At 56.2% G+C, this 22,104-nt stretch overlaps 2 protein-coding genes across 4 annotated transcripts; one reads left to right on the top strand and one right to left on the bottom strand.

The window, feature by feature from the left end:
* The first annotated feature begins 560 nt into the window (after window positions 1-560).
* ORAI2 (ORAI calcium release-activated calcium modulator 2) lies at window positions 561-18,796 on the top strand. 3 transcript variants are annotated; one of them, XM_053930323.2, is made up of 4 exons: window positions 1,444-1,575; window positions 4,963-5,249; window positions 9,330-9,865; window positions 18,752-18,796. In XM_053930323.2, exons 2-4 carry the CDS (start codon window positions 5,025-5,027, stop codon window positions 18,753-18,755), a joined length of 765 nt encoding a protein of 254 aa, XP_053786298.1. In that variant the 5' UTR covers window positions 1,444-1,575; window positions 4,963-5,024; the 3' UTR covers window positions 18,756-18,796. The 3 variants fall into 3 exon arrangements, with proteins under 3 accessions (XP_045060400.1, XP_053786298.1, XP_053786300.1); XM_045204465.3 differs by lacking the exons at window positions 1,444-1,575; window positions 18,752-18,796 and adding an exon at window positions 561-627 and having other exon boundaries at window positions 9,330-9,869; XM_053930325.1 differs by lacking the exon at window positions 18,752-18,796 and having other exon boundaries at window positions 9,330-9,869.
* On the bottom strand, window positions 15,158-22,057 carry ALKBH4 (alkB homolog 4, lysine demethylase). Its single transcript, XM_024571480.4, has 3 exons — window positions 21,882-22,057; window positions 19,313-19,510; window positions 15,158-16,054 (listed from the first exon to the last, which is right to left on the bottom strand). Exons 1-3 carry the CDS (start codon window positions 22,002-22,004, stop codon window positions 15,467-15,469), a joined length of 909 nt encoding a protein of 302 aa, XP_024427248.1. The 5' UTR covers window positions 22,005-22,057; the 3' UTR covers window positions 15,158-15,466.
* Window positions 22,058-22,104: the final 47 nt, after the last annotated feature.

Below are 22,104 nucleotides of genomic sequence, written 5' to 3'. Positions count from 1 at the left end.
GGGCCTGGGGGGAGGCCTCGCCCACTAGCACAGGACTTTGTGAAGAATGTGTGTTCGGGCTTCAAGGCTGAGAACTCATCAGGCAAATGACTTCATTGCTGAAAGAATTCTCCTCTATGACACAACTACTGCAGTTTCCAGTGGTTTTCATCTTGCTTTCCAGGTCATTTAATGAAGGGCTTTGAGGTGTGAAAGCCACAGTATGGCTGCCTTCTGCGGATTCTGCCCTCTGAAATTCAAATGACCCCTTTCCTGCAGCCACAGAGGTGGGACAGTAATCAGACCCCAGGTTCTCCTATAACCTTTGTTAGGGCAGTAGCCAGAGGGGGACTGGCTTAGTCCGCTTTGTAAGTGTCCTCCTGGATCGCAAGGCATCATTTCTGGAGAAATGTGTCACGGTGCAGTGCAGTGTGAGAGATGGAAAAATCCTATGTAGGGCACGCAGGACAGACTGAGGGGCCGTCTGGTCCCGCGTCGTAGTGAATCATGCGTGTGCACTTCCTGAAAAGAACGTTCTTGTTTGAATATCTCGGTTTTAATACCGGGGAGTTTACCATTGCAGGCGAGAGGTTCCCTGCTGCAGCGGATGGAAGGCGCAGGGGCACCGAAGAGACATGTTCACCCCAGGTACCAGCTCTCCGCGCGCGTTCACCAGGGTTAGAATTCCGAGCGTGCGGTACCCAGGTTGGGTCCCCGCGGATTTCAAAGGGCCTGGGAGAGGGGAGGGTGCTTTGGGAGGCCACCTGACAGCCCCAGCTAGCGATCTGCGCGGGGTCACAGTCCACCTAAATTCGCACCTGGCTGCCACGGCCCTTCCCAAAGAGTCTGCCCTTCCACCCGTTTCCCCACGTCCCCACCTCATCCCACCCGCCCTGTAGTCAGATAATGGGATCCCTGCCTGTTCCTTCTCTGTAGGATGCGCACTTGTGGTCTCCCTCCACCCCTCCACACGGCCAATGATAGGCCTGGGCATCTTCCGGAACTCACCCTGAAAACCCCGTTTTGGTCTTAGACCCTCACACCTCGGCTCAGGCAGGACCTACCCTTTGCAGGACTTGCCTCCCAGACCTAGGGGGAGACAGCGCAGCTTCGTAGTTCCGTTAATGGGCCTAGGACGACCGCGCGGCCGGGTAGTGAGCGAGAGAACGAGAGATGCTCGGGCTTCCGGCTCGTCTGGCAGTCACTGCGCCAATCCCTGTCCCATGCTACCTGAGGTGCGCCCGGGGACAGGAGAGATGCGCACCTTTTGAGGGCTTTTACATCTAGGAGGGAGCAGGGCCACCAGGCAGGGGTCCCAGGACCCCCAATTAGGGCCGCAAGCACCGCCCCTCCCTACCCACCGGGTCACGTGGCATGCAGGGCCCCCGCGGGCGGGTCACGTGACGGTAGCGCGCCGTTGCCTTGGCAGCGGCTACGGCCTGCCCACTGGACGGGGAAGCTGGTGGAGGCGGGGCCGAGGGGTATTCCACGGGACCGGCGGAAGAAGAGAGGTATACGCGCTCTGCACCCTGGCCAGTCCCGCGGGCAGTGCTATAGCCGCCGGAGCCCAGAGGGTCGGATAGGCAGAGCAGTTCGGTGAGTGCGTGTCGGTGGGGGTCTGGAGGAGGCAGTCGGATCCCCGCCTCAACGGCGGGACCTGAATTGCTCCAGGAGTCTCGACTGGGGAGGGGACGCGCTTTCTCTTGGGCAGGCTCAGAATGGGACGGCTGCGGGGTGGGGGGTGGGGGGTGGGCAGGTGACCCCAACCCCACTAGATCCCCAGGCGGGGTGCGGTGCCGAGAGGACTGGGAGGTTGGGGGCGCGGATCGAGTCCGGGTCCTGCGGCCGCTGGGGCTTCCCTGCGGGAGGAACGGAGATACAGATGGATGCCTCTGGGAGACCTCCGTGGGGGCTGCTGGGCCCCCGCCCGCCACGGGTATGACAAAGAGAGAATGAGAAACAGACGTTTCTGCGAGACACTCGCCACTGCTCACGCCCCAGATGCTTAAATGAAGTTAAGACAGCCAACCCCACCCCCTGTATGTTTCAGACAGGCCTGCCAAGGAGAATAACTGATGCAGAGGGAGTCCCTGTCAGTGTACCAGACCTCCTTTCTCTGACTTCCCTTATATAGAAACAAAAGAAAACCCTTCACGATTCCGCCAGGAGAGCATCCTTTGGAGTCCCTGCCACCTGACTGAAATGTCGGGCTCCATCTTGCCCCTCCCTACCCGCATCCTGAGTTGAGTGTGAGAACCAGACTCTGCCACTCCTCTGGCAGGGGACGCCTGGCACCAGGGAGGACGGCGGGGCTGTCAGGGATAGGGTGAATTTGAATCAGGTCTAGGCTGCTCCCTCTGCAGGAAGTGGCTTTTCTATCTTCAGGACCCAGGCTCCAAGCAGACAGACAGCCCTCCTTCCCATCCCTGCCATTCTGAGGATGTTTACAGGGCTTCTGGGACTGCCCTGGACACTCCCAGGAGGTCACCAGCAGACCCGCTGTCCTGAAAACTCCCCATCTCCACTTTGGAACTTGAGCCCAGCTCCCTGCTCAGTGTCGGCCTCAGAGCTCTCCTCCCCTTCAGCACATCCATCCCTTTGTCTTTGGGCCACCAGGCCTTCCTGCGTTTCACTGGGCATGCAGACTAGGCTGACCCCAGATTGTTCCCCTCCCCTCATTAACTCCTTCCCCGGCTCACGCCAGGCACTGCCAGACAAAGTCCAGCACAGTCACACTGCCTGGGCTGCGCTGGAATCCAGCAGTCCCTGTATTCCGCGCTCCCCACCCCCCATTTCCTTGACCCTCTCTACAGCCAGCCTTCCTGCCATGTCCCCTGCCTCCCAGAACCCTCCCACGAGGGGAGTGTCTTGTTTCTGAGGGAGGTTCCCTTCTTGCCAATATTGCCTTCACTACCTATGTCCTTGTCCCCCATCTTTGCTCCCTAAAAGCGACCTTCTCCCTACCCGAAGCTGAGGCAGCCAGCACCTCCTCTGCTCTCTCAGCTCTCACACCCCCTCCACTAAAGCATTTAGCTCACTGGATGAGAATCACCCCCTTATCTTGCTGCCACGATGGGCACAGGAATTCACAGGGTCCTCGCCTTTTTCATCTTTGATGCCTAGGGACCAAGTGCTGTCTTACTTTAGGGCCCAGTAAGCATCTCTTTGATGCAGGATGTTGGATGGAGAGACAGGTGCTCTGACGGGGCAAAGGTTTTGCCTTTCAGCCCTCCACATGCAGTACCCTGTCTTTGTCATTCCTGTAGGCCCACTTCTGTTACATGGAAAAAAGAAAGAAAAAGTACGTTTCCAAATAATGCCATTCTAAATTATTTGGAGCTAACTAAGGGCTTGGCTAGTGAGTAGCATTACTCTGAATTCTCCCCCAGGGAAGGGATCTCCCAGTGATTGATAAAGCAGTGCCACTGACTGCAGACTTGGGCAAAGGGACGGTGACCAAGGCTGACCTAGTAGTTGACATCCCTAGCAGAAATAGGAGAGCACAGAACTGTTCCCGGGATCCTGTTGGCCAGTAAAAGCTGTGCCTCCACAGCCTGGCAGTGAACAAAAAGGAAAGCACGCCAAAACAGCACTCTTCCGACTTCCAGGGCCTTCCTGTAGACTGTTTCAGAGATTGGCATGGATGGGTCAGGTGTGGGGCATTCCCCAGCTGCTGACCCTGGGAAGCACTCCTGACCCCACCCATCCATCCCCAGCCATGCTCCTTGGTCTGTTTATAGGAGCTTTAAGTAGGCTTTTCATGGGGCCTTCTTTCGGGCCTAAAGGCACAAGTTAATGTCTGATGCCAGCTGAGGTGCCTGTGCCCTTGAAGCTTGCCCTGCAGATCAGTTAGAGCTGGTCCCCTCGTGCAGCCACACAGCCAGCCCTGGGGCCACATGAGACCACCAGTCCCTGTCTGGATTAGTGGAGATTCAGGTTCAAATTCACGAATCTGAACAGATCAGTCTTTCTGGTCTTCATTCCGAGTTATTGTCATACCAGATGTCTCCCTGGGATAACTCCAGGGGTCTCCAGTCTCCATTGTTCGTAAAACATTCTCATGTCAGTTGGCGGATTTAATTTTTTTTTTAAGATTTTATTTATTTACTTTTAGAGAGAGGGAAAGGGAGGGAGAAAGAGAGAGAGAGAGAGAGAAACATCAGTGTGCGAGAGATACATCAATCGATTGCCTCTTGCGCACCCCCATCTGGGGACCTGGCCCACAACCCAGGCATGTGCCCTGACTGGGAGTCCAACTGGCAGTATTTCTGTTTGCAGGCCAGCGCTCAATCCACTGAGCCACACCAACAGGGCTAATTTTTCATTTTGTTAAATGTTTCCATTTCAGCCTGGATGTGGCTTAAACCTAAAAAAATACTTTAGGTTTATAACCAAGTATTTTTTAAGGTGAACCATGCTGATTAAAATTTAAGTTGGGTTTGAGAGACTAAGCAGCTGCTTGGAAAGATATTTCACTGTTGACACGGGAACACTGAAAGGAAGTTCTGAGTCCGTTACCTTGTTTAAGATCCCTGTAGGGTGGGGATGTCCTCATTTGAAGACGAGTGAGGTCAGCAAGGTCAGATGTCATGCCCAGCGTCACACAGTTGGGTCAAATCCAGACTTGGTAACTTGAGGTCCTAGGATCTTTCTAAATGCTACAGCTCGCCAGTCCCTGGTGATAGGTACAAATTGGAGGATCGTCTTAGGTCTGTAGGTGCATCTTGGAATTCCATTCACCCGAGAACTCGGGATGGGAGGCCGAATTCCTGCTTTGCAAAGGAACAATGTTGGATACTGCGGTGGTGCTCGGAAATGCACTCCCGACCCCCTGTCCTGTAGATGGTCACTATATTCCGTGTAGGGACTGCGTCGTAGACCAGGCCCCCCACGCACACGCCCCTGGCCCCCACAGCTCTAGTGTAAGGTGCATGTGGCAGGCCCCAGAGAAAATTAACTGCGCTTGGATTCTGGATTTTCCAGGCCCTGGAACCGTTTGGGATGCCTGAGTGCATCCCTGCCCTGCCCTCAGCCTGGATCCCATCATGAGTGCCGAGCTCAGCGTGCCTGTGGACCCGTCCACTCCTGCCTGCTCTGAGCCGGGCCACAAGGGCATGGATTACCGGGACTGGGTCCGCCGCAGCTACCTGGAACTGGTCACCTCCAACCACCACTCCGTGCAGGCTCTCTCCTGGCGGAAGCTCTACCTGAGCAGGGCCAAACTGAAAGCCTCCAGCCGCACCTCTGCCCTCCTCTCAGGCTTCGCCATGGTGAGTGCAAACACTTGGTGGGAACGTAGCCTGCAAAACGAGGTCTGGCTAATCAGTATCCTGTGATGCTTCAGGGAGCAAAGCACTCCCTCTGGGCCCCATTGGCAGCCAGGATGGACCATGAGGAAGTTTCCCCACATCCCATCTCCACGGTGACTGCTCTGTCAACCAGAGGGGTTGCTGGGAGATACAGGGGAGTTCCCAAGCCTCAGAGCCCACAGGAAGCACCACTCTCACATTTACATAAAGTGTTTGGCAAGGAAGTTAGGGTGGTAATTAAAATAGCTTCAGGGTATAGGGTTTCCTGGACAAAAGTACCCACATGTGTCCATGTCAGGCACCGCCCAGGTCTGGAAATCTCGAGGGCTTTAGCAGGAACTGTGGGTCTGATTGGGGTGTGCACAGTGTAGCCCACCGGGGTGCAGATGCCCTCAGATGTAGCCTCCGGGATGACTAAGCAGAGCCTCTGGCCTCATTCCCAGTCTCCCAGCTGTGACTTTTCTTCTGAGTCACCCTCCAGGACAAGAGTCCTGCTCAGGCACGGTTGACTTTAAAGCCCTCAACCCTCATGCCTTTAGGGACTTGTCCCCCAGGGCGCAGATGTCAGGCGTCAGAATTCCTGGGGCTGCAGCCACTTCTCTCTCGTATGCTCAGAGGTCCTTTTGGGCCGGAAGCAGGTTTTTTTAAATGCAGAAGCAGTTGTTGTTTTTCCATAGTCCAGAGCCTCGGCTGTCCAACTGGTCGAGCAGAAAATAAGAAGCTACGGGAGGAGCCGCTGTGGCCGCTCTGGCAAGGGCCTGCGAGGTCGTTGGTCGGGCCACCCTGGGGAAAACGGCATCCAGGGCGCGGCAGAGGGCACCAAACCAAGAGGCAGTAAGTTTGGGTTTAGGTCTAGTTAAAACAAAGGCTTAATTAGGCCTTGCATTTTCTTTTTTTAAGCATTTTTACAAAAGTGTACAATCACATGGGGTCCAACTTTGGCTCATGGTGACTTTCTTCCTGTGGCTCCTGTCACATGGAAAACACAGTTTTCTCAAGCTTAATTTTAAGGAATGTGTATTTTAAGGGGGAGTTTAAACATCACTATTAAAATTAGAGCTTGTTTTCTGCACCACAAGAGAACTGCAGCGTGGCGTTGCGTTTTGCTGGCCTGTGCGTCATTACTTTTTTACCTCTGGAGAAACCCCAGCTCTGCGGAGCGCGGCGGGCGCGGGGCAGCGAGGGCTTCCCGTCTGTGTGGGGCTCCAGTCTCGGAGTCGCGTCCTGTCCGCCCCTGTCTTTTAGACCCTGGCCTTCCAAACACTGGGATTTCCAAACCTAGGCCAACGTCTCTGCTTTCCAGCCAACAAAATGCTCGTGCAGGTTGAAGGCTTTAAAAGCACTCATTCAAAATTTGAAAACGAGCTCTTGAATAAAGTTTTCAACCAATGAGTGAATTCCAGAGGAGTAGTTTGAGATGTACTGGCCTTCAGGGATGTGAAGTGGTCTTAGAATGAGGATAGTGACCACCGAGAGAGAGAGAGAGAGAGAGAGAGAGAGAGAGACAGAGACAGAGACACACAGACACACGAGGATCCCGGAAGCGGGCCCCGGAGCGCCTGCCGTCCTTAGTGCGCCAATGGCAGTTACACTTCCCAGGAGGAAGTCATTTCTTCAGCACTGATGGAGTATCGCCTGTGTCCCAGCAAGGGCTTCAGTCAGCAGCCTGGGGATACCTTTTAGAAGCCACGCAGTGTCTTTGCCTTCTCTTCTAGAAGGTCCCTGTTAGGGAGGCTGCCCCAGCCGCACATGCAGCTGAGACGCCACCGTGACGGTGAAAACTGGGAAGCGAAGGAAACAGAGCGGAGCCACGGCGGGGTAGGGAAGAGCGGTGACGCCTGATCAGCCTAACAGACCACCAGTGAGTCAGGCAGCTGCTCAGACTGCGGAGCAGCTTGGGAGAGGACGTGACCGGTGCTATCAGCAAGCACTCAGGCCTTGGGGACCCCAGGCAGATAAGGGCAGGGACACGGAGGAAAGGCAGTCTGCTCGAAGGTGGGGCCCCTCTTTATGTTACGTGGTCCCTCATTAGAACTGCGAAGCCGTTTCCTCGTCCAGCAGTGGGGACTTGTGCCCAACCTGCAGCGTATTTCTTCGTGTTTAGCCTTCTTCCGACAGAGAACCAGGGAACTGAGGCCCCCTCTTAAAATCTTTGTACAAACACAAGGGAAAATGGCCCTTTGGCCTTTTCTCTTCCTGAGGCAGAACAGAACTGCTTCCTTGTAGGCCTTTTAGTCATCTTTGGTTCTTATCTCGGTGACCTCTGGGGTTACTACATTCTTTCGGTGGGCCCTATCCTTTGTGGCAACAAGAGCCCACCCAGGCCACAGGGGCACCAAGAAAAGACCCCTCAACCCCTGTCGTTGGCTCCTGCCCTCCGGAGCAGCAGTCACTGCTGAGTCCCCGTTCAGGCGCGGCCCACTGGGACTGCCCTCTCTGCTTTGTAGCCGCCGAGCGCTCCATCTCCTCTGAGCGGGTGACGTGCTCGCTGTAAGAGGTGGCAGTTGCTACAAGTTGTGAAATCTTTCTTGGTAATTTTTAAAAACAGGGATGGCTCAGATCTAGGAGGCAAACACAGCGAGGGGCGGGAGGGGGGAGCCTTCTTCCAGCTTCTTTCTGCCTCCCGCCCCTTTCCTGGTCCGGTTTTTACCTGGGAGAAGGCCCTTCTTTGGTGAGCCCCAGAGCCTGTGCTGAGCCTGGACTAAATCCTCCACTGGGGATCCACAGTGCTGAGTGCTGGGATGGAGGGGGTGGTAGGGGCTGGGGCCTCCGAGGGAGCTATTCTTGTTGAGCGGCGTCTGACCTGGCGGGGGCAGGGGCAGAAGTCGGGGCAGGAGCACGTTGCTCAGTCCATAGTTTGAAAGCCCCTTAGGCCTGGGGTGAGCAGACACTGCGTAAATGGCTGTAGGCATTCACTGCTCGAGCTAAGCTGGGGCTTCCTCTGGTTCCCCCTGTGGGTCTTCACCCCCCTTTCATTTAAAAATAATTTCTATTTTGTCAGTTATTACATGCGCACAGTTTAAAAATTAAGCATAGGTGACCCTTGAACAGCATGGGTTCGAACTGCACGAGTCCACTCATATTCCCTTGCTGCCCCCAATGCTCCTGTGCTATTCCAGGGCCCAGTGCACAGGGACAAGACCAGAACCGCGCCAGCAGGGCTGTGTTCCCCACTCCCTGAGGGCAGCCTCTTGCAGCTGTCTCGGTCCCCGTGTTTTCAAATAACACTCGGAGACTGCGGTTTCTTGATTTGCACTGTTCGACGTTACCCGTTGGCATCCTGTGACTGGCTGGTGGTTCAGCTCACTCTTCCCAGCCCGGCCTCCTGCCCACAGCTGCGCCTCCTCACCATGGCGCTCATGGCCGCCACCATCCCTGGCCCTCAGACACGCAGGCGTCCCTCGCTGGCTGTTGGTGTCGGCAGGGAGCAGCACCCCGTGGGCTCAGTGAGGCTGTCCAGGTGTGCAGCTTGGAGTCTGGGCGCCAACAGGAACCTCCGTTTTTACTTTTTTTTTACCTTTTGAAAGGTCAGTTTTTATTTTTTCTTAAAACAGTTTTTTGCAGCTCAGCACCTCAGGTGTACCCTGTGTTCTGTGTCGGGGAGGCCTCCGAGGCGTGGCCCCACCCCGGGCTTCTCTAGTCTCTTCTGTACTTCGAGATTTTTTTCCTCAGTGAGATCTTCTTTAGCTAATCAGAAAAAAGGAAAGTTCAAAATAGGTTTTTTTACCTGAATTTTTTAAAAAGATTTACTTATTTTTAAAAAGAGGGGAATGGGAAAAAGAGGGAGAGAAACGTTGGTGTGTGAAAGATGCATCAAGTGGTTGCCTCTCGCACATCCCCTACTGAGGACCTGGGCCGCTACCCGGGCATGTGCCCTGACTGGGAATTGAACCGGCAACCTTTTGGTTAGCAGGCCGGTACTCAATTCACTGAGCCATGCCAGCCAGGGCCAAAATAGTTGAACAGCAAGGAGGATGCCCTGTGCTTTTCAAGGGTCTGGAACTGGGTGCCCAGCCCAGCAGCACCCTCTCTGCCTTGCAGGTGGCCATGGTGGAGGTGCAGCTGGAGACGCAGTACCAGTACCCAAGGCCCCTGCTCATCGCCTTCAGCGCCTGCACCACGGTGCTGGTGGCTGTGCACCTCTTTGCCCTGCTCATCAGCACGTGCATCCTGCCCAACGTGGAGGCCGTGAGCAACATCCACAACCTCAACTCCATCAGCGAGTCGCCGCACGAGCGCATGCACCCCTACATCGAGCTGGCCTGGGGCTTCTCCACCGTTCTCGGCATCCTGCTCTTCCTGGCTGAGGTGGTGATGCTCTGCTGGATCAAGTTCCTGCCTGTGGACGCGCGCCACCAACCCGGCCCTGCTCCCGGCCCCGGCAGCCACACGGGCTGGCAGGCTGCCCTGGTGTCCACCATCATCATGGTGCCCGTGGGCCTCATCTTCGTCGTGTTCACCCTCCACTTCTACCGCTCGCTGGTGCGCCACAAAACCGAGCGGCACAACCGAGAGATCGAGGAGCTGCACAAGCTCAAGGTGCAGCTGGACGGGCACGAGCGCAGCCTACAGGCCGTGTGAGGGCGCGGGGTCCCGGGGATGGGGGGCCGGGGCGCAGGGGCGGGGCCAGGGGGCCAACTGGAACAGCCTGCGTGGGAGGGAGTTTCAAAAATGTAGATTGCCATGAGGCCGCCTAGACACTGCCAGCTGGTTCAAGACCAAAGTTTTACTCCTGTCTTCATGCTGTAAAACCTGGATCGTTTTCCCTCAGGAAATGGAAATCCTTAAATGAGGGACTCTGTTGCAAAGAACTTAGGGGAAAGAAAGGCTGAGCCCTTGGCCCTGGGGAATCCTGAGACAGGAGGCACAGAAGGGTCGCCCCATGACTGAGGGGCTGCGTGGCAGCTGGGTGGCACATGTGGCAGTGCTGGCCTGCTGTGGTTGGGTGGGGACCGTGGTGATCAGATGGGCCCAGGACTGCACTGGGCCTGGTGCTTCCCTCCCCTGCCCTGGGGTGCGTTGAGTGGCCTGGCTTGTGGGGAAGGCCGGTGCCTGGGGCAGACTCCCAAGGGTGGGGGTCTGGCAGGGTTGGGGAGGCACGTCTGGGAGCAGCCCCCTTGAGGAGGTTGTTAACAGAGAGGTGCTCCGAAGCACGTTGGGCTCAAATTCGTTCTTCCTGGCCGGCCCGGAGCTCTGGCCAATTGACCCAACAAGGCCACCAAGGCTAGGAAGGGCCACAGTCCAGAGGCCTCCATCTCTTGGCTACAGGATGCCCTCTGAGCCTGAGTCAGCTGATCCTTTGGGCTGTGGCCACAGAAGGCCAGGGGCACTTGCTCAGATGGCAGAGCCTGCCGATCCCCGTGGTGCCAGGCAGTGGAAGGGGCAGCTTGGGGGGCTTCCTGTCTGTAGGTGGTGGCACCAGGGCCCAGCCCTGGCCACGTGCAGGTCTCACGACATGGAACAACTACAGAGAAGGCACAACCCTACACAGTGCCCCCTCCTGGGCCCCCAGGCCCCTCAGCAGCACAGCGGAGCCCAGCTGGCTGCCTTCACAGTGTGGGGCCGGTGTTTCATCAAGGGCATCTGGCTGCCCTAGTGGGTGTTCTTGGCTGTTCACATGCAGGCTGCAGCTCAGCGTCTGTGTGAGCATGCTGCACCCTGAGCTGCTTTTATTTTTTTCCTCATTTTATTTTAATTTTATTGTTCAAGTACAGTTTTCTGCCTTTTCCCCTTACCTCTCCCCCACACCCCAGCCATCCCCACCACTCTCCTCTGATTCCAGCCCCCCTTGGTTTTGTCCATGGGTCCTTTATAGTAGTTTCTGAAAACCCTTCACCCTTTTCCCCCCATTGTCCCCTCCCACCTCCCCTCTTGGTTACTGTCCATTTAATTTCAGTGTCTCTGCTTACCTGAGCTGCTTTTAAAAACCATGTTTACCGCACTGGCCAGCAGCCACCTAGAGGAGGAGACTGTTTTCACAGATCGTCACTGAGTCTCATGCTCTGATGGCATTTCTGTCAAGAAATCCCGACTAGCCTGGACGAGGTTTCTGGGAATGTGACCTACCGGTGAGAACATGAACCTTAACCTGTGACTCGGGAATGCTGAGGGGCCCTCCTGGCGCTGTGCTGACAATCACCAGCGTCAGTGGTAGCCTGGACAGGGCGTCCCGCCCGGCCAGAGTAGAGCCCGCCGTCTTCTAAGGGGTTTGTGTCCTCGCACCTTCTGCAGACATCTGGTGTGACTCGCTTGCTCTCTAGTGCATGTTTGCTCTTCCCCACAGCCTTGTCGAGGAGGCTGACCCGGCTTAATGTGTCTGTTCTGCGAAGGAATGTCAGCATCACAGCAAGACAGCCACTGTGGGTCCTGGCAGTGACAAGACAACTGGCTTTCCCCACAGCTGGGAGCAGGCAGCAAGCCCTTACTCTGGCCTGAGCCTTTTGGGAGGGGCCATGCCGGGCTCACTCCTGCCACCCTTTTCCTGGGCCATCTGGTAGCCCTGCCCCAAGGATGCCAGCCACCGGCCCCCTGAAGTGCCATGCTCCCTAGACTGGAAAGCACACCCCCAGTGCCAGAGGGGGCCCATCGTGATGCCTGACCTGCGGGCAGAGCTTGTGGCCGCAACAGGGTCAGATACTCGGTGCTCAGAGACGGTGCCATGTGAACAGGAAAGATGCCACGTACCATGTTTAAACACTGGGAGAACAGTACTCTTCTAATTCCTTGTTCTCTCGTCCAGAATGCTTTCCCAGCGCCAGCCTTCCAGAGAATTTGTTGGAGCTGCAGGAACAGCTCAGCAGGGCAGTGTAGGGAAGGGGCTGGCAGATTACAGGCTAGAACCGTGGATTCGGGAGGTTGAATGTGACTGTTGTTGCATGGGATGGTTGAGTGTCCCAGTACGGCAGCAGTTCTGCAAGGTGCCGAGGGCCACCGGGGGCCAGCGTGGCCTCGCCAAGTCCCCTCTGAACAGACCTTCCCGGTGCTCAAACGACTGCCTGCAAGTACTGGAGGCCCGTTCCAAAGTGCGGCACAGTCTCCACTCGGTACCTGACCAGAAGCGTCAAAACTCAAGTATTTCCACTTCAGAAACGGTGAGGGCAGAATGTAGCTCGTATCTTCTAGGAAGGTCTGGAGGATAAAGCCCCAAAGCCCGAGTGGAGCAGGTTCATCTGCCGTCTTCCCTGTCCTGTGCTCATCGGCTCGTTATGCATGACACTGTGCAGACCACGTGTGGTATGCGGGACCACTGTCCTGTGCACAGGTTTTTAAAAGTTGCTCTGGATCAAATAAACTCTTTCTGTCTTTGGTCCTTCCCTGGTGTCTGCTGCATCCTGGATCCTCAAGCCCCTCCTGCCTCCTAATTTCGGTCACCAGCCAGTGTCCTAACAGGCTTCCCAGGTGTGGGACTTCTCTGACAGGGCACTAGGGCCCAGACATGCCATGAGCACCTGCCAAGTGGGGGCCCTCTTCCTGCAGTTTTTCTTCCCAAGCAGGGCCCTCTCTTTCCCGAACCACAGCAAGGGGCAGCCCAAGTCCAGCCGAGTGCCAACAGGGCCACCTGGACAGGGGCAGCTCGGAGTCCTCCAGGAGAGGAGCCACTGAAGCTCCGGCCCCACTGGGCTTCCTCCAACCCCAGGAACGTGGGGCTCTGGGGAGGCCAGGCATCCAGCTGGGCGGCAGTAATGCAGATCCCTCCCGCTGCCCGGGGCACTCAGGAAAACTCCCAGACCTGTTTTGTAACAGTCACCCACTGAAGTAGAGGCCCCCTTCTTGGCAAATTTGTCCATTAGTAGTTTTCTGGCACTTCAACCCGATGCTCCTAGCAATTAGGTGTGCAAAGCAGCTGGCACCACTACATGGAACAGTTCTGCCAATACAGGCGCACGCCTGCCTCTACAGCCCCGGGGGAGGACTCCCCAGCCTGGGCTCAGGACAGAGCACCCGGCCAGCACACTGGCTCTATGGACCCATTCTCCAGTGAATGTAGCAACCCCCCGGTGGCCAGGCCCACTTACCATCCAGCTGACCTGCCGAGAGGACTCATTCTCAGATGCTTCTAGAAGGTTGAGGGTAAGGCCCGGCAGAGCGAGGTGGGAAGGGACTGCGCCTACTCCACTCTAGGCCCATTTAGAACGTGCCGAGCCCTTCCCAGCCTCTGCTGCCCCCACAAGACGCTGGGGGCACGGTACAGGCAGTTTGTGCATATCTCGGCAGAATTCACCCAGAGGGTCCTCCCTGGACTGAGCTCAGCCCCGTCAGGGCCAGCCTCGGCCTTACCAACCCTGTGAACACATAACTGGCCCCAAATTTCCCCAACGTCTTTCCAAAGCAGGGTGGGCTGAGGAGCGTCAGCAGATTCCCCCCAACTTGCTCGGGAAGAGGGTGCTTCTATTAGCATGCTCCTGCAGGCTCCTGCCTTCTAGTCCGAGGCCCGAGAACATTAGCACAGACCGAACAGTCTGCACCACAGATGCTGGGTGTTCAAGGGAAGCAGGAACAGCTCCCTAAAATACGGGTGTTAAGCAGATGTTGTACCCCAGGCTGCGGCTGCAGTGGTGCCTAGGAGTGGCTCTGGAGGAGACTCCCCAGCCCCATCCCAGCGGGTAGCCGAGGTGAGACAGTGGCCACCTGGGGCCTGATGGGCTTCATGGAGCAGCTTCAAGGACAACTCGGCACAGGATCACCTTTACTACATGATGGAGCATTTCCTAGCGTGTGCTCTGCGGGACTGTAGGAAAGGCCAAATGTCAAGCACATGGCAAGCACTAGATTCCAGGAGAAGCAGGCTTCTCTGTTGAGTGACTCCACAGCCTTAACAGGCCTCTCCCAGACAGGTATTGGGGTGCAGCATTTCCCAAACACCCATTCCCACCTTTATTGGCTGAGCATCTTGCAGGACCCACCCAGGGGTGGGCTGCTCTAAGGCCCAGCCCCCACTGGGCCCTGTGGAGCAGACCACCATGCCTGTACATCTGCTTGGCTGCTCAGACACAGCAAGACTGGCTGGAATCCCAGACTTGTATCTGAATGCCTGGTATCAGGGACCCAGAGCAGGATCTATGAGGGTTTGTGTGGAGGTTACAAGAACTGGGAAGAAGCTGCCCTCCACTCTCCTACTCCAAGGGAGTTGACTCAGTGGCAGTCAAGGCATCTGGGAGCCCACCAGCCCCCACCCAGCAGCTGGGCTCACGCAGCCACTAGAAGCCCCAGCAGCCTCTCCACTGGGTCTTCCCAGTGTTCTCCTGTCCAAGCCAGTGGCTCCCCCAATCTTCCAGCTCTTGAAAAGTTCCAGAGTGATTATTAAGACCAGTGCTGACCACGAACTTTCCAGGCTGTGCTGGAGCACTAGTCACTCAAGTTTGGCTCCCAGCACGTGGCGGGTGAGCTGAGTGTACTTTGTCACGTAAGCAGCAAGAGAGGCTGGCCCTGCAGGCCCAGGGAACGCTGCCATCGCCCTCTACCTCCACGGCCTGCACACCTGGCTGCAGACGCACAGGTGCAGCCACCCGCGCAGGTGAGCACCGTACGCAGCACCAGGCGGTGAACTACCCCGTGCTGTCCTGGGAGCTGACGAGAATCCCCCCCAACTTTTTAACACCATTGTGTGGGGCGGGGGTGGGGTGGGCTGTGTGTGCATTGGACTCTCAGATTTCCCTGTCCTCACTGCACCCTGCACCCCAAGCTTGGATTAGGCATGACCCAGGCAGAGTCTGACTCAGAAGCTGTCACCAGCTCTGAAATTTGGAACAGTAATAACTTCAAATCTTCTACCAGTTCCATTCTCAAATCCCACACGCTACCCAAATGGAGGTGCTACACAGGGGGGGATCGGGAAACCTCCTGAGAGAGATGGATAAAGGAAAAAATGGTTTTAAGCGATGCCAATATTTTTTAAACTCAAATTATGCCATTTCCCTCAAACTGTGACAAATTAACCCAAATGAGTGGCCACGGTGTGGCTCAAAGGGGCTGACCCGAGGCACGTGCCCATCAAAACCAGTTCCCGGCAGGGCTTGCGCTGCCATGCGCCAGGGGTCAGCAGTCTTCTCTGAACACCTGATGAGCTGCAAAGGGAGACCCTTGTGCTGGGCTCCCCGCTTCAATCCTGACAAAGGGTCAACTCTGGGCTGGCATCCCAGGCCTCACCCAGTGCCAGCTCCTGTCCCTGGGGAGGCGGCTCACAAGGGCCTCCCCTGAAAGGAGAGAGAGATTTGCAGGAGCTCCTGCCCAAGCTCTTGCTGCCTGCCCCCAGCACAGAACTCGGCGGACAGCTCCCTGAAGGTGGCGCACACGCGGCGGGCCTTGATGTGTCTGCGGTGGATGGCGTGCTTCCACTGGTGCCGTGCGGCTCCGGTGAGCACGAGCAGAGAGCGGCGGGGTAAGGGCACGGCCACCTCCACCTCCTGGCACAGGACGGACCTGCTGGGGGCCATCACACCTTCCACCAAGGCTTCCGGGAAGCCGGACGGGGCCAGGCAGAGCAGCAGGCTGCCGGGCGCCTCCCGGGACATGGACAGCACGGTTGAAGACAGGAGGTTGAGGCTCACCAGCCGCTCCCCCCACAGCCAGGTGTCGTCCAGGTGGGGGTCGATGGCTGAGCCCCGCTCTGGGCAGTAGTCCAGGTTACACTGCTCCACGGGCCGGAAGTCCTCCAGGATGGGGTAGAGGCCCATTCTCCGCACCACCTCCCGGCTGAAGCTGGGGAGGCCTTGGAAGCCAGTGGTCTTGAGCTTTTGTTTCCGAAAGTTGACTCTGGGACCATAGTCCTGAAGGATGAGGACAAAGAGAAGTGGAGGAGTGACTGAGTTTACAGAAATGTGATCACACACTAGGCCTAAAGGGTTCAGTCACAGCGACCGAGAGCAGAAATTTCTGACTCCGTGGGTGTGACATTCCGGCAGGAAGAGGCCAGCAGTGCAGACACACAAAGAGCAACCCACAGATGGCAGTAAACGCTAGGGAAAATAACAAAGCAGGGAAGGGGGCACACAGCGCTGGGGGGTGTCTCAGCCTCGGCACCCCAGAAGGCAGAGCTGGAGACAGAGGCCCACGTGTAGGCAGTGTGTCGCGGACAGGATGCTGAGGAGTGGGGATCTGGGAAGACTGTGCAGCAAGGCAGCGAAGGCCAATCCAAGGTGGCGCTGCCAAGGTGGGCAGCACTGGACACAACAGGGGTGCGGAACCTGGAGGGACAAGTCACCACGTGACCCAGCAGTTCTACCGAGTACACACGCAACAGAAACGAAAACAAGTCCTCACAGAAGCACGCACACTAACGTTCCTAGCAGCACTATTCACAACAGCCAAAAAGTGGGAACAGCCCGAGTGTCCCCCAGCAGATGGATGCATAATCACATGGTGGCACAGCCGGCCGTACGAGGGAACGTGAGGCGGTCACGGAAAGCAGTAGAGCGTCGACACATGCTGCGAACTGACGGACCCTGAGAACGTCCCGGTAAAAGACACCAGACACAAAAGGTCGTGTGCTGCATAATCCCGTTGACACGAAACGTCCATAAAGGCCGAATCCGCAGGGACAGAGAGAGCAGATGAGTGGTCACCGGGACGGGAGAGTAGGAGGGACTGCTAGTAAGTGTGGGTTTCCTTTGGGATGGTGAAAATGTTCCAGAACTAGCCCTGACGGGTGTGGATTGGTCAGTTGGGGATCGTCCCACAGGGTGAAAGGTCGCTGGTTTGATTCCCAGGCAGGGCACGTGCCTGGGTTGTGGGTTCAGCCCCAGTCAGGGCGTGTATGAGAGGCAGGGGATCAATGTTTCTCTCACACTGATGTTTCTTTCCCTCTCTTTCTCCCTCCCTTCCACTCTCTCTGAAGTAAATAACTAAAACCTTAAAAAAAAAAAGAAAGAAAGAAAAATGTTCCAGAACTAGATAGTGGTAATGGTTGGGCTACCTTGTGACTATACTAAAAACCAATCCACTGAATTATATTTTACTTTACTTTTTTAAAGATTTTATTTATTTTTAGACAGAGAGGAAAGGAGGGAGAAAAACATCAATGCGTGGTTGCCCTTCGTGTGCCCCCTACTTGGGGACCTGACCGGGAACCCAGGCACGTGCCCTGACTGGGAATCAAACTGGCGACCCTTTGGCTCGCAGGCTGGCGCTCTCGGCAAGGTCATCAGCTGAGAGTGAGCGACCCCAGCCTGGCCTGAACTGTCCATTTTAAATGGGTGAATTTTATGGTATGTGGCTTCTATCTAAAAAACAAAAAACAAAACAAAAAAGGGAGGAGCCCTCTGGAATACACCTCAGATTTTTGGCCTGAGGTGTGAAAAAGGAGAGCGTTCATCTGCCGACTCCTACCCTCTCGGCCCCCCCTCTGATACTGGGTGGCTCCATCCGGAGGGTCTGTCTCTTTCGGGGCATGCCTCACAGTGCGTGGGTGAGCGCCTCCTGCAGGGCAACGCTAGGCAGCGAGCCTGAGACGGGAGTGCGGCCAGCAGAGGGCCCAGAAGCTGGACCCTTAAGGAACGCGAAGGTGGCTGCTGTGACTGCTGTGAGGGACACCAGGGGCAGCCCCCCGCAGGGCCTTCCTGGGCACTGAACTGTAAGGACGCTGTGTCTGAGCTGGGTGGGGCCCTGGAGGGTGTAACAGAGAGTGACAGGGGCTAGTGAGGCTTCACTGGAGTCACTTTCCTCTCATTGAAAACTGACTGAAGAGGGGTGAGGGCCACCCCGGGAAGCCCCTGAAGGAATCCCAGGGAGGAAACCCGGGGCTGGCAAGCATGCGGTGGCAGCGGCGGGCAGCGTGTTCTCAGATGCAGATGGGTTTTGAAAGAAGAGCTGAGAGGAGTGAGAGCGAGACAGAGAAACCTGGACAGATGCACGTTTCCGGGCCGCGTGGTTTAGGGTCTGGCAAGTAGGAGCCCGGGGCGGGGGGGGGGGGGGGGGGGGGGGGCGGAGCTACGAACATGGGAGCCCGAACGGTGACGGCGTAGAGGCCCCTGACTCACCGAGGTCAGCAGGGGGGTGTCTGAGGCAGGAATTGGGAGAGGCCCAAGGACTGAGCCTGAGAACCGGCCACTGGGTTTAGTTTTTATTTTTTAATATACTTTATTGATTATGCTATTACAGTTGTCCCGTTTCCCCCCCTTTATTCCCCTCTGCCCTGCACACCCCCTCCTTCTCACATTCCCCCCCTATAGTTCATGTCCATGGGTCTTACATGTAAGTTCTTTGGCTTCTACATTTCCTATACTATGCTTACTCTCCCCGTCTATTTTCTACCTACCATTTATGCTATTTATTCTCTGTACCTTTTCCCCCTCTCTCCCCTCCCACTTCCCTGCTGCTAACCCTCCATGTGATCTCCATTTCTGTGGTTCTGTTCCTGTTCTAGTTGTTTGCTTAGTTTGCTTTTGTCTTTGTTTTAGGTGTGGTTGTTATTAACTGTGGGTTTGCTGTCATTTTACTGTTCATATTTTTCATCTTCTTTTTCTTAGGTAAGTCCCTTTAACATTTCAAAGAGTACAATGCAAAGGACAAAAGGTCGAGGGGGCACCTGAGGAAGTAACTGTAGTAACTGGCTGTGGTACAGGGTAAGGAAAGAGGCCGGGAAGGGGAAGGGTGGCCAGATGGGTGGCTCACAGGTTCTGGTGGCAGCAAGGACTGCTGGAGCTGAGGAATGGAAGGAGTGACCTCGACGGGGAGGAGCAGGACTCTGTCCGGCCGTGATCCCGGACAAAGAGGAGGTCTGGGACTTGGAGGCCTGAAAATACCTGAGACAGACCATAGACGAACTTTGGACAGGAAGGCACCTGGCAGGCTTCAAGAAACCCTCCCTGACAGTCACCAGGTCTGGGCCAGCTAGGCGAGGGCAGGGAGAGCTGCAGGCCATCTGCCTTAGAGGCCTGGCTCACTGGCATCCTCTCGGGACGGTGAGCAGGCCAAGCAGGCTGGGCACACCCTGGTGCACATTCAGAGGAGGGCACTGAGTGGCGGTGAGCAGAGGGGCCCAGCGAAGTGACTGCCCCACCTCTCCTCCCTAGCTCTGGGCACCCTACCTGCTTCTTCCGTCCAGACTGTGAGAGCCTCCAGGGCTCACGGTCCATCAGCTGCACCATCTCAGCTTCTTCCTCCTGGGTCACGAAGTCCTCTATCAGTGTCACACCAGGGAAGGGGAAGGCCCAGCCTTCAAAGTCAGACTCCTCGGCCCCCACAGCCCAGCCAGTGTCCAAGTAGTAAACAAAACGATGTGTTTTCTGTAAAAGAAAGACAGCGGTCCCGGAGCCACTGGAGCCTGCCGTCTGGAGGCGTTCCTGGCAGCGGCCCTGCCCAGTGGTTCATCCACTCCTGATGCCACTTTGGAAGGCAGCTAGAGTCCAGAGAGAGGTCAGACCCCTGCTTGGGGCCGCCTCCTGGGGAAGGCTCTCGTTTTCCTCATCCATTAAAGGGAAGAGCATCTGCACAACCATTTTTCGTTCTCCACTTTATAGCTGAGGTGGGCAAGGCTCAGCAAAGTGAAGGAACTAGCCAGAGGCTGCACAGCTGGTGAACAGCCTGCTAGCCCAGCTTCTGTGTCACTGTAGGGCGTCTCCTGTCCTCTGCCTTGTGAAAATTAGAGGAGATGGGTGTAAAAACATCCAGCTGGACCAGAAGTTTGAGAAACAGGCTAGCCCTAAAGCCGAGACCCTGTGGCCATCCAGGGCGTGAGCAGCACGTGCTGGAAGGCCAGAGGAAAGAGGCCCTCTCCAGTCCAGGGGGAACGTCTCTGGGCCCTGCCCCATCCAGTGGCAGGCAGAGGCACTGCCGGAATTTCCCTTTAGAAAAGAGCAGAACTTGCCCGTCACTGAGACGCCAGTCTCCTGCCACAGTGCTGCCAGGATCTGCCTCATGTTTTGATTGGAGGCCATCCGCGTCCCAGGCAGCACCCCGCCACTCCCGGCCAGTGACTCAGCACGGACCAGGCCATTTCCGCCCGGCCTGGGACTCCTCTACGGGCAGTGTTTGCTCTGGAGCCCCCACCGCGTTGGCCACGACTCTGTCAGATTTATGTGGCAGTCTGCGGTCCTCCCTGATCAATTAATCCCGCTTCTTCCCCTTCGTGTTCCACAGGCCTTGCTACCACACCATCCCGGAACCGCCATGCCCTGTCTCTGGAACCTCGCAAGGGACATGTTAACAGTGGGAAGCACCCTGGACATTTTGCTCCCCCCTCAGCCATCAGACTGGGAAGCTGCTACCCGCAGAGTGTCCTGTGTCTCTACACCCACAGCCACAGACACAGTCCGGACCTTTGGCACTTTTTACAAAAGGTGTTTGTGGTGAAATATATGTAACATAAAATTTACCGTCTTTAAAAATTGTTTCTGTGTACAGTTCAGTGTGTTAAATACATTCACTCAGTTGTGCCACCAACCTCCGGAACATTCCCACCCTGCAAAACCGAAGCTGTGCGCCCTTTAAACAACAGTTCCCCTTCTTCCCTGCCCCCCGCCGCCACTGTCTGACTTCCTGTCTCTATGATGTTGGCTACTCTAGGTAGTATAGGTGGGATCCAATGGCATTTGTCCTTTTGTGACTGGCTTATCTCACTTCGCAAAATATTTTCAAGGTTCGCCCACACTGTAGCATATATCAAAATGTCCCTCCTTTTTACGACTGAATAATATTCTATTGTATGTACTGCTTTTGTTTACCCATTTATCCATCAGTGGACACTCGAGTTGCTTCCACCATGGGCGAGCAAATATTTCGTCAGGATCCCACTTTCAATTCTTTTGGGTATGTCCCCAGGATTGCTGGATCACATGGTAATTCTACTTTTAATTTTTTTGAGAAACCTTCATACTGATTTCCACAGGATCTTCCACACTTTTACCAGGAACACTGCAACAGTTTCTTCACTGGCTTCCCAGCCTTCATACCTTCCTACCAGCTCCTGGGACTGTTCTAGAATCCACATGTAATTTCCTTTAAAGCCCTTCCCTATCTCTCTATGACCTCAGGACAGGTTCCAGCCAGCCCAGTGGCCACACACAGGGCCCTCTGTGGTCAGGCCCCAGGGACCTCATCTCCCTCCCCAGAGGCATCACCCCCTTCTAACCACAGGCCGCTAGCCCAGGCCTATACTCAAGCAGTTTCCCCTGCTAGAACGCCCTTTCAACCAATTAAATTCATCCAGGCCCAGTTCAAAGGCTGGGTGTTTTTCGTTAGTTAGTTGGAATTAATTTCCTCCTTACTCATTTCCGTCCAAGGCCTCTGGGCACTTTTGTCCTGGTTTTCAGCACCCTCTACTCTTTCCATATCGTCTCCCCGCGTGCCCGTGAAGCTCCCAGGCCCAGACGGTGCGGGGTGGGGGTGGGGGTAGGGGTGGGAGATGTTATGTAGAGGTTTGCTGTTAGACTCCCCCCGGGTCCCAGAGATGAGCTGGGGTCGGACTGCACCCACGTCCCAATCCCTTCTCCACTCCAAACCCACTCCTCAAAGCCCACTCTCCTTGCCCCCGCAACGTCCTCATGGCGAGGGCCCCTAACACGGTTTGATCCAGGACCGTATTCACGTTCAGTCTGGGCCTCAGTTTCCTCATGTGAAGAATAAACTTGTGGGCGCGCCTCCTCACCCAGCCCTCACCTGTGGGGAGTGCTGCCAGGGTGGGTCACCTCCGCGTTGCCGCTCGCAGATTAGACAGGTCCGGATGCCCTTGCAGCCGCATTCCCGAAGGACCTCGGGGGCCGCCACCACCGCAGCCGCCATCGCTGTGTCCTGGCGGCCAGCGCGCAGGCGCGGGGTCGCGGGGACCAATGGGATTTGTAGTCCGCACGCGGGGCACGAGGCCCGCGGGGCCGCTTCCTTC

The sequence above is a fragment of the Desmodus rotundus genome, chromosome 1, assembly GCF_022682495.2.
Source record: "Desmodus rotundus isolate HL8 chromosome 1, HLdesRot8A.1, whole genome shotgun sequence".
NCBI classification, from domain to species: domain Eukaryota; kingdom Metazoa; phylum Chordata; class Mammalia; order Chiroptera; family Phyllostomidae; genus Desmodus; species Desmodus rotundus.
Note: the sequence above shows the minus strand (reverse complement) of the source record. Positions and strands in the feature narration are given on the sequence as shown.

Coding starts and splice junctions, on each gene's coding strand:
- ORAI2 (XM_053930323.2), top strand. CDS start 5,025: ATGAGTGCCGAGCTCAGCGTGCCTGTGGACCCGTCCACTCCTGCCTGC. Junction 5,250..9,329: donor TCCTCTCAGGCTTCGCCATG/GTGAGTGCAAAC, acceptor TCTGCCTTGCAG/GTGGCCATGGTGGAGGTGCA.
- ALKBH4 (XM_024571480.4), bottom strand. CDS start 22,004: ATGGCGGCTGCGGTGGTGGCGGCCCCCGAGGTCCTTCGGGAATGCGGC. Junction 19,511..21,881: donor CCTGGCAGCACTCCCCACAG/GTGAGGGCTGGG, acceptor TTTCTTTTACAG/AAAACACATCGTTTTGTTTA. Junction 16,055..19,312: donor AGTCTGGACGGAAGAAGCAG/GTAGGGTGCCCA, acceptor CTCATCCTTCAG/GACTATGGTCCCAGAGTCAA.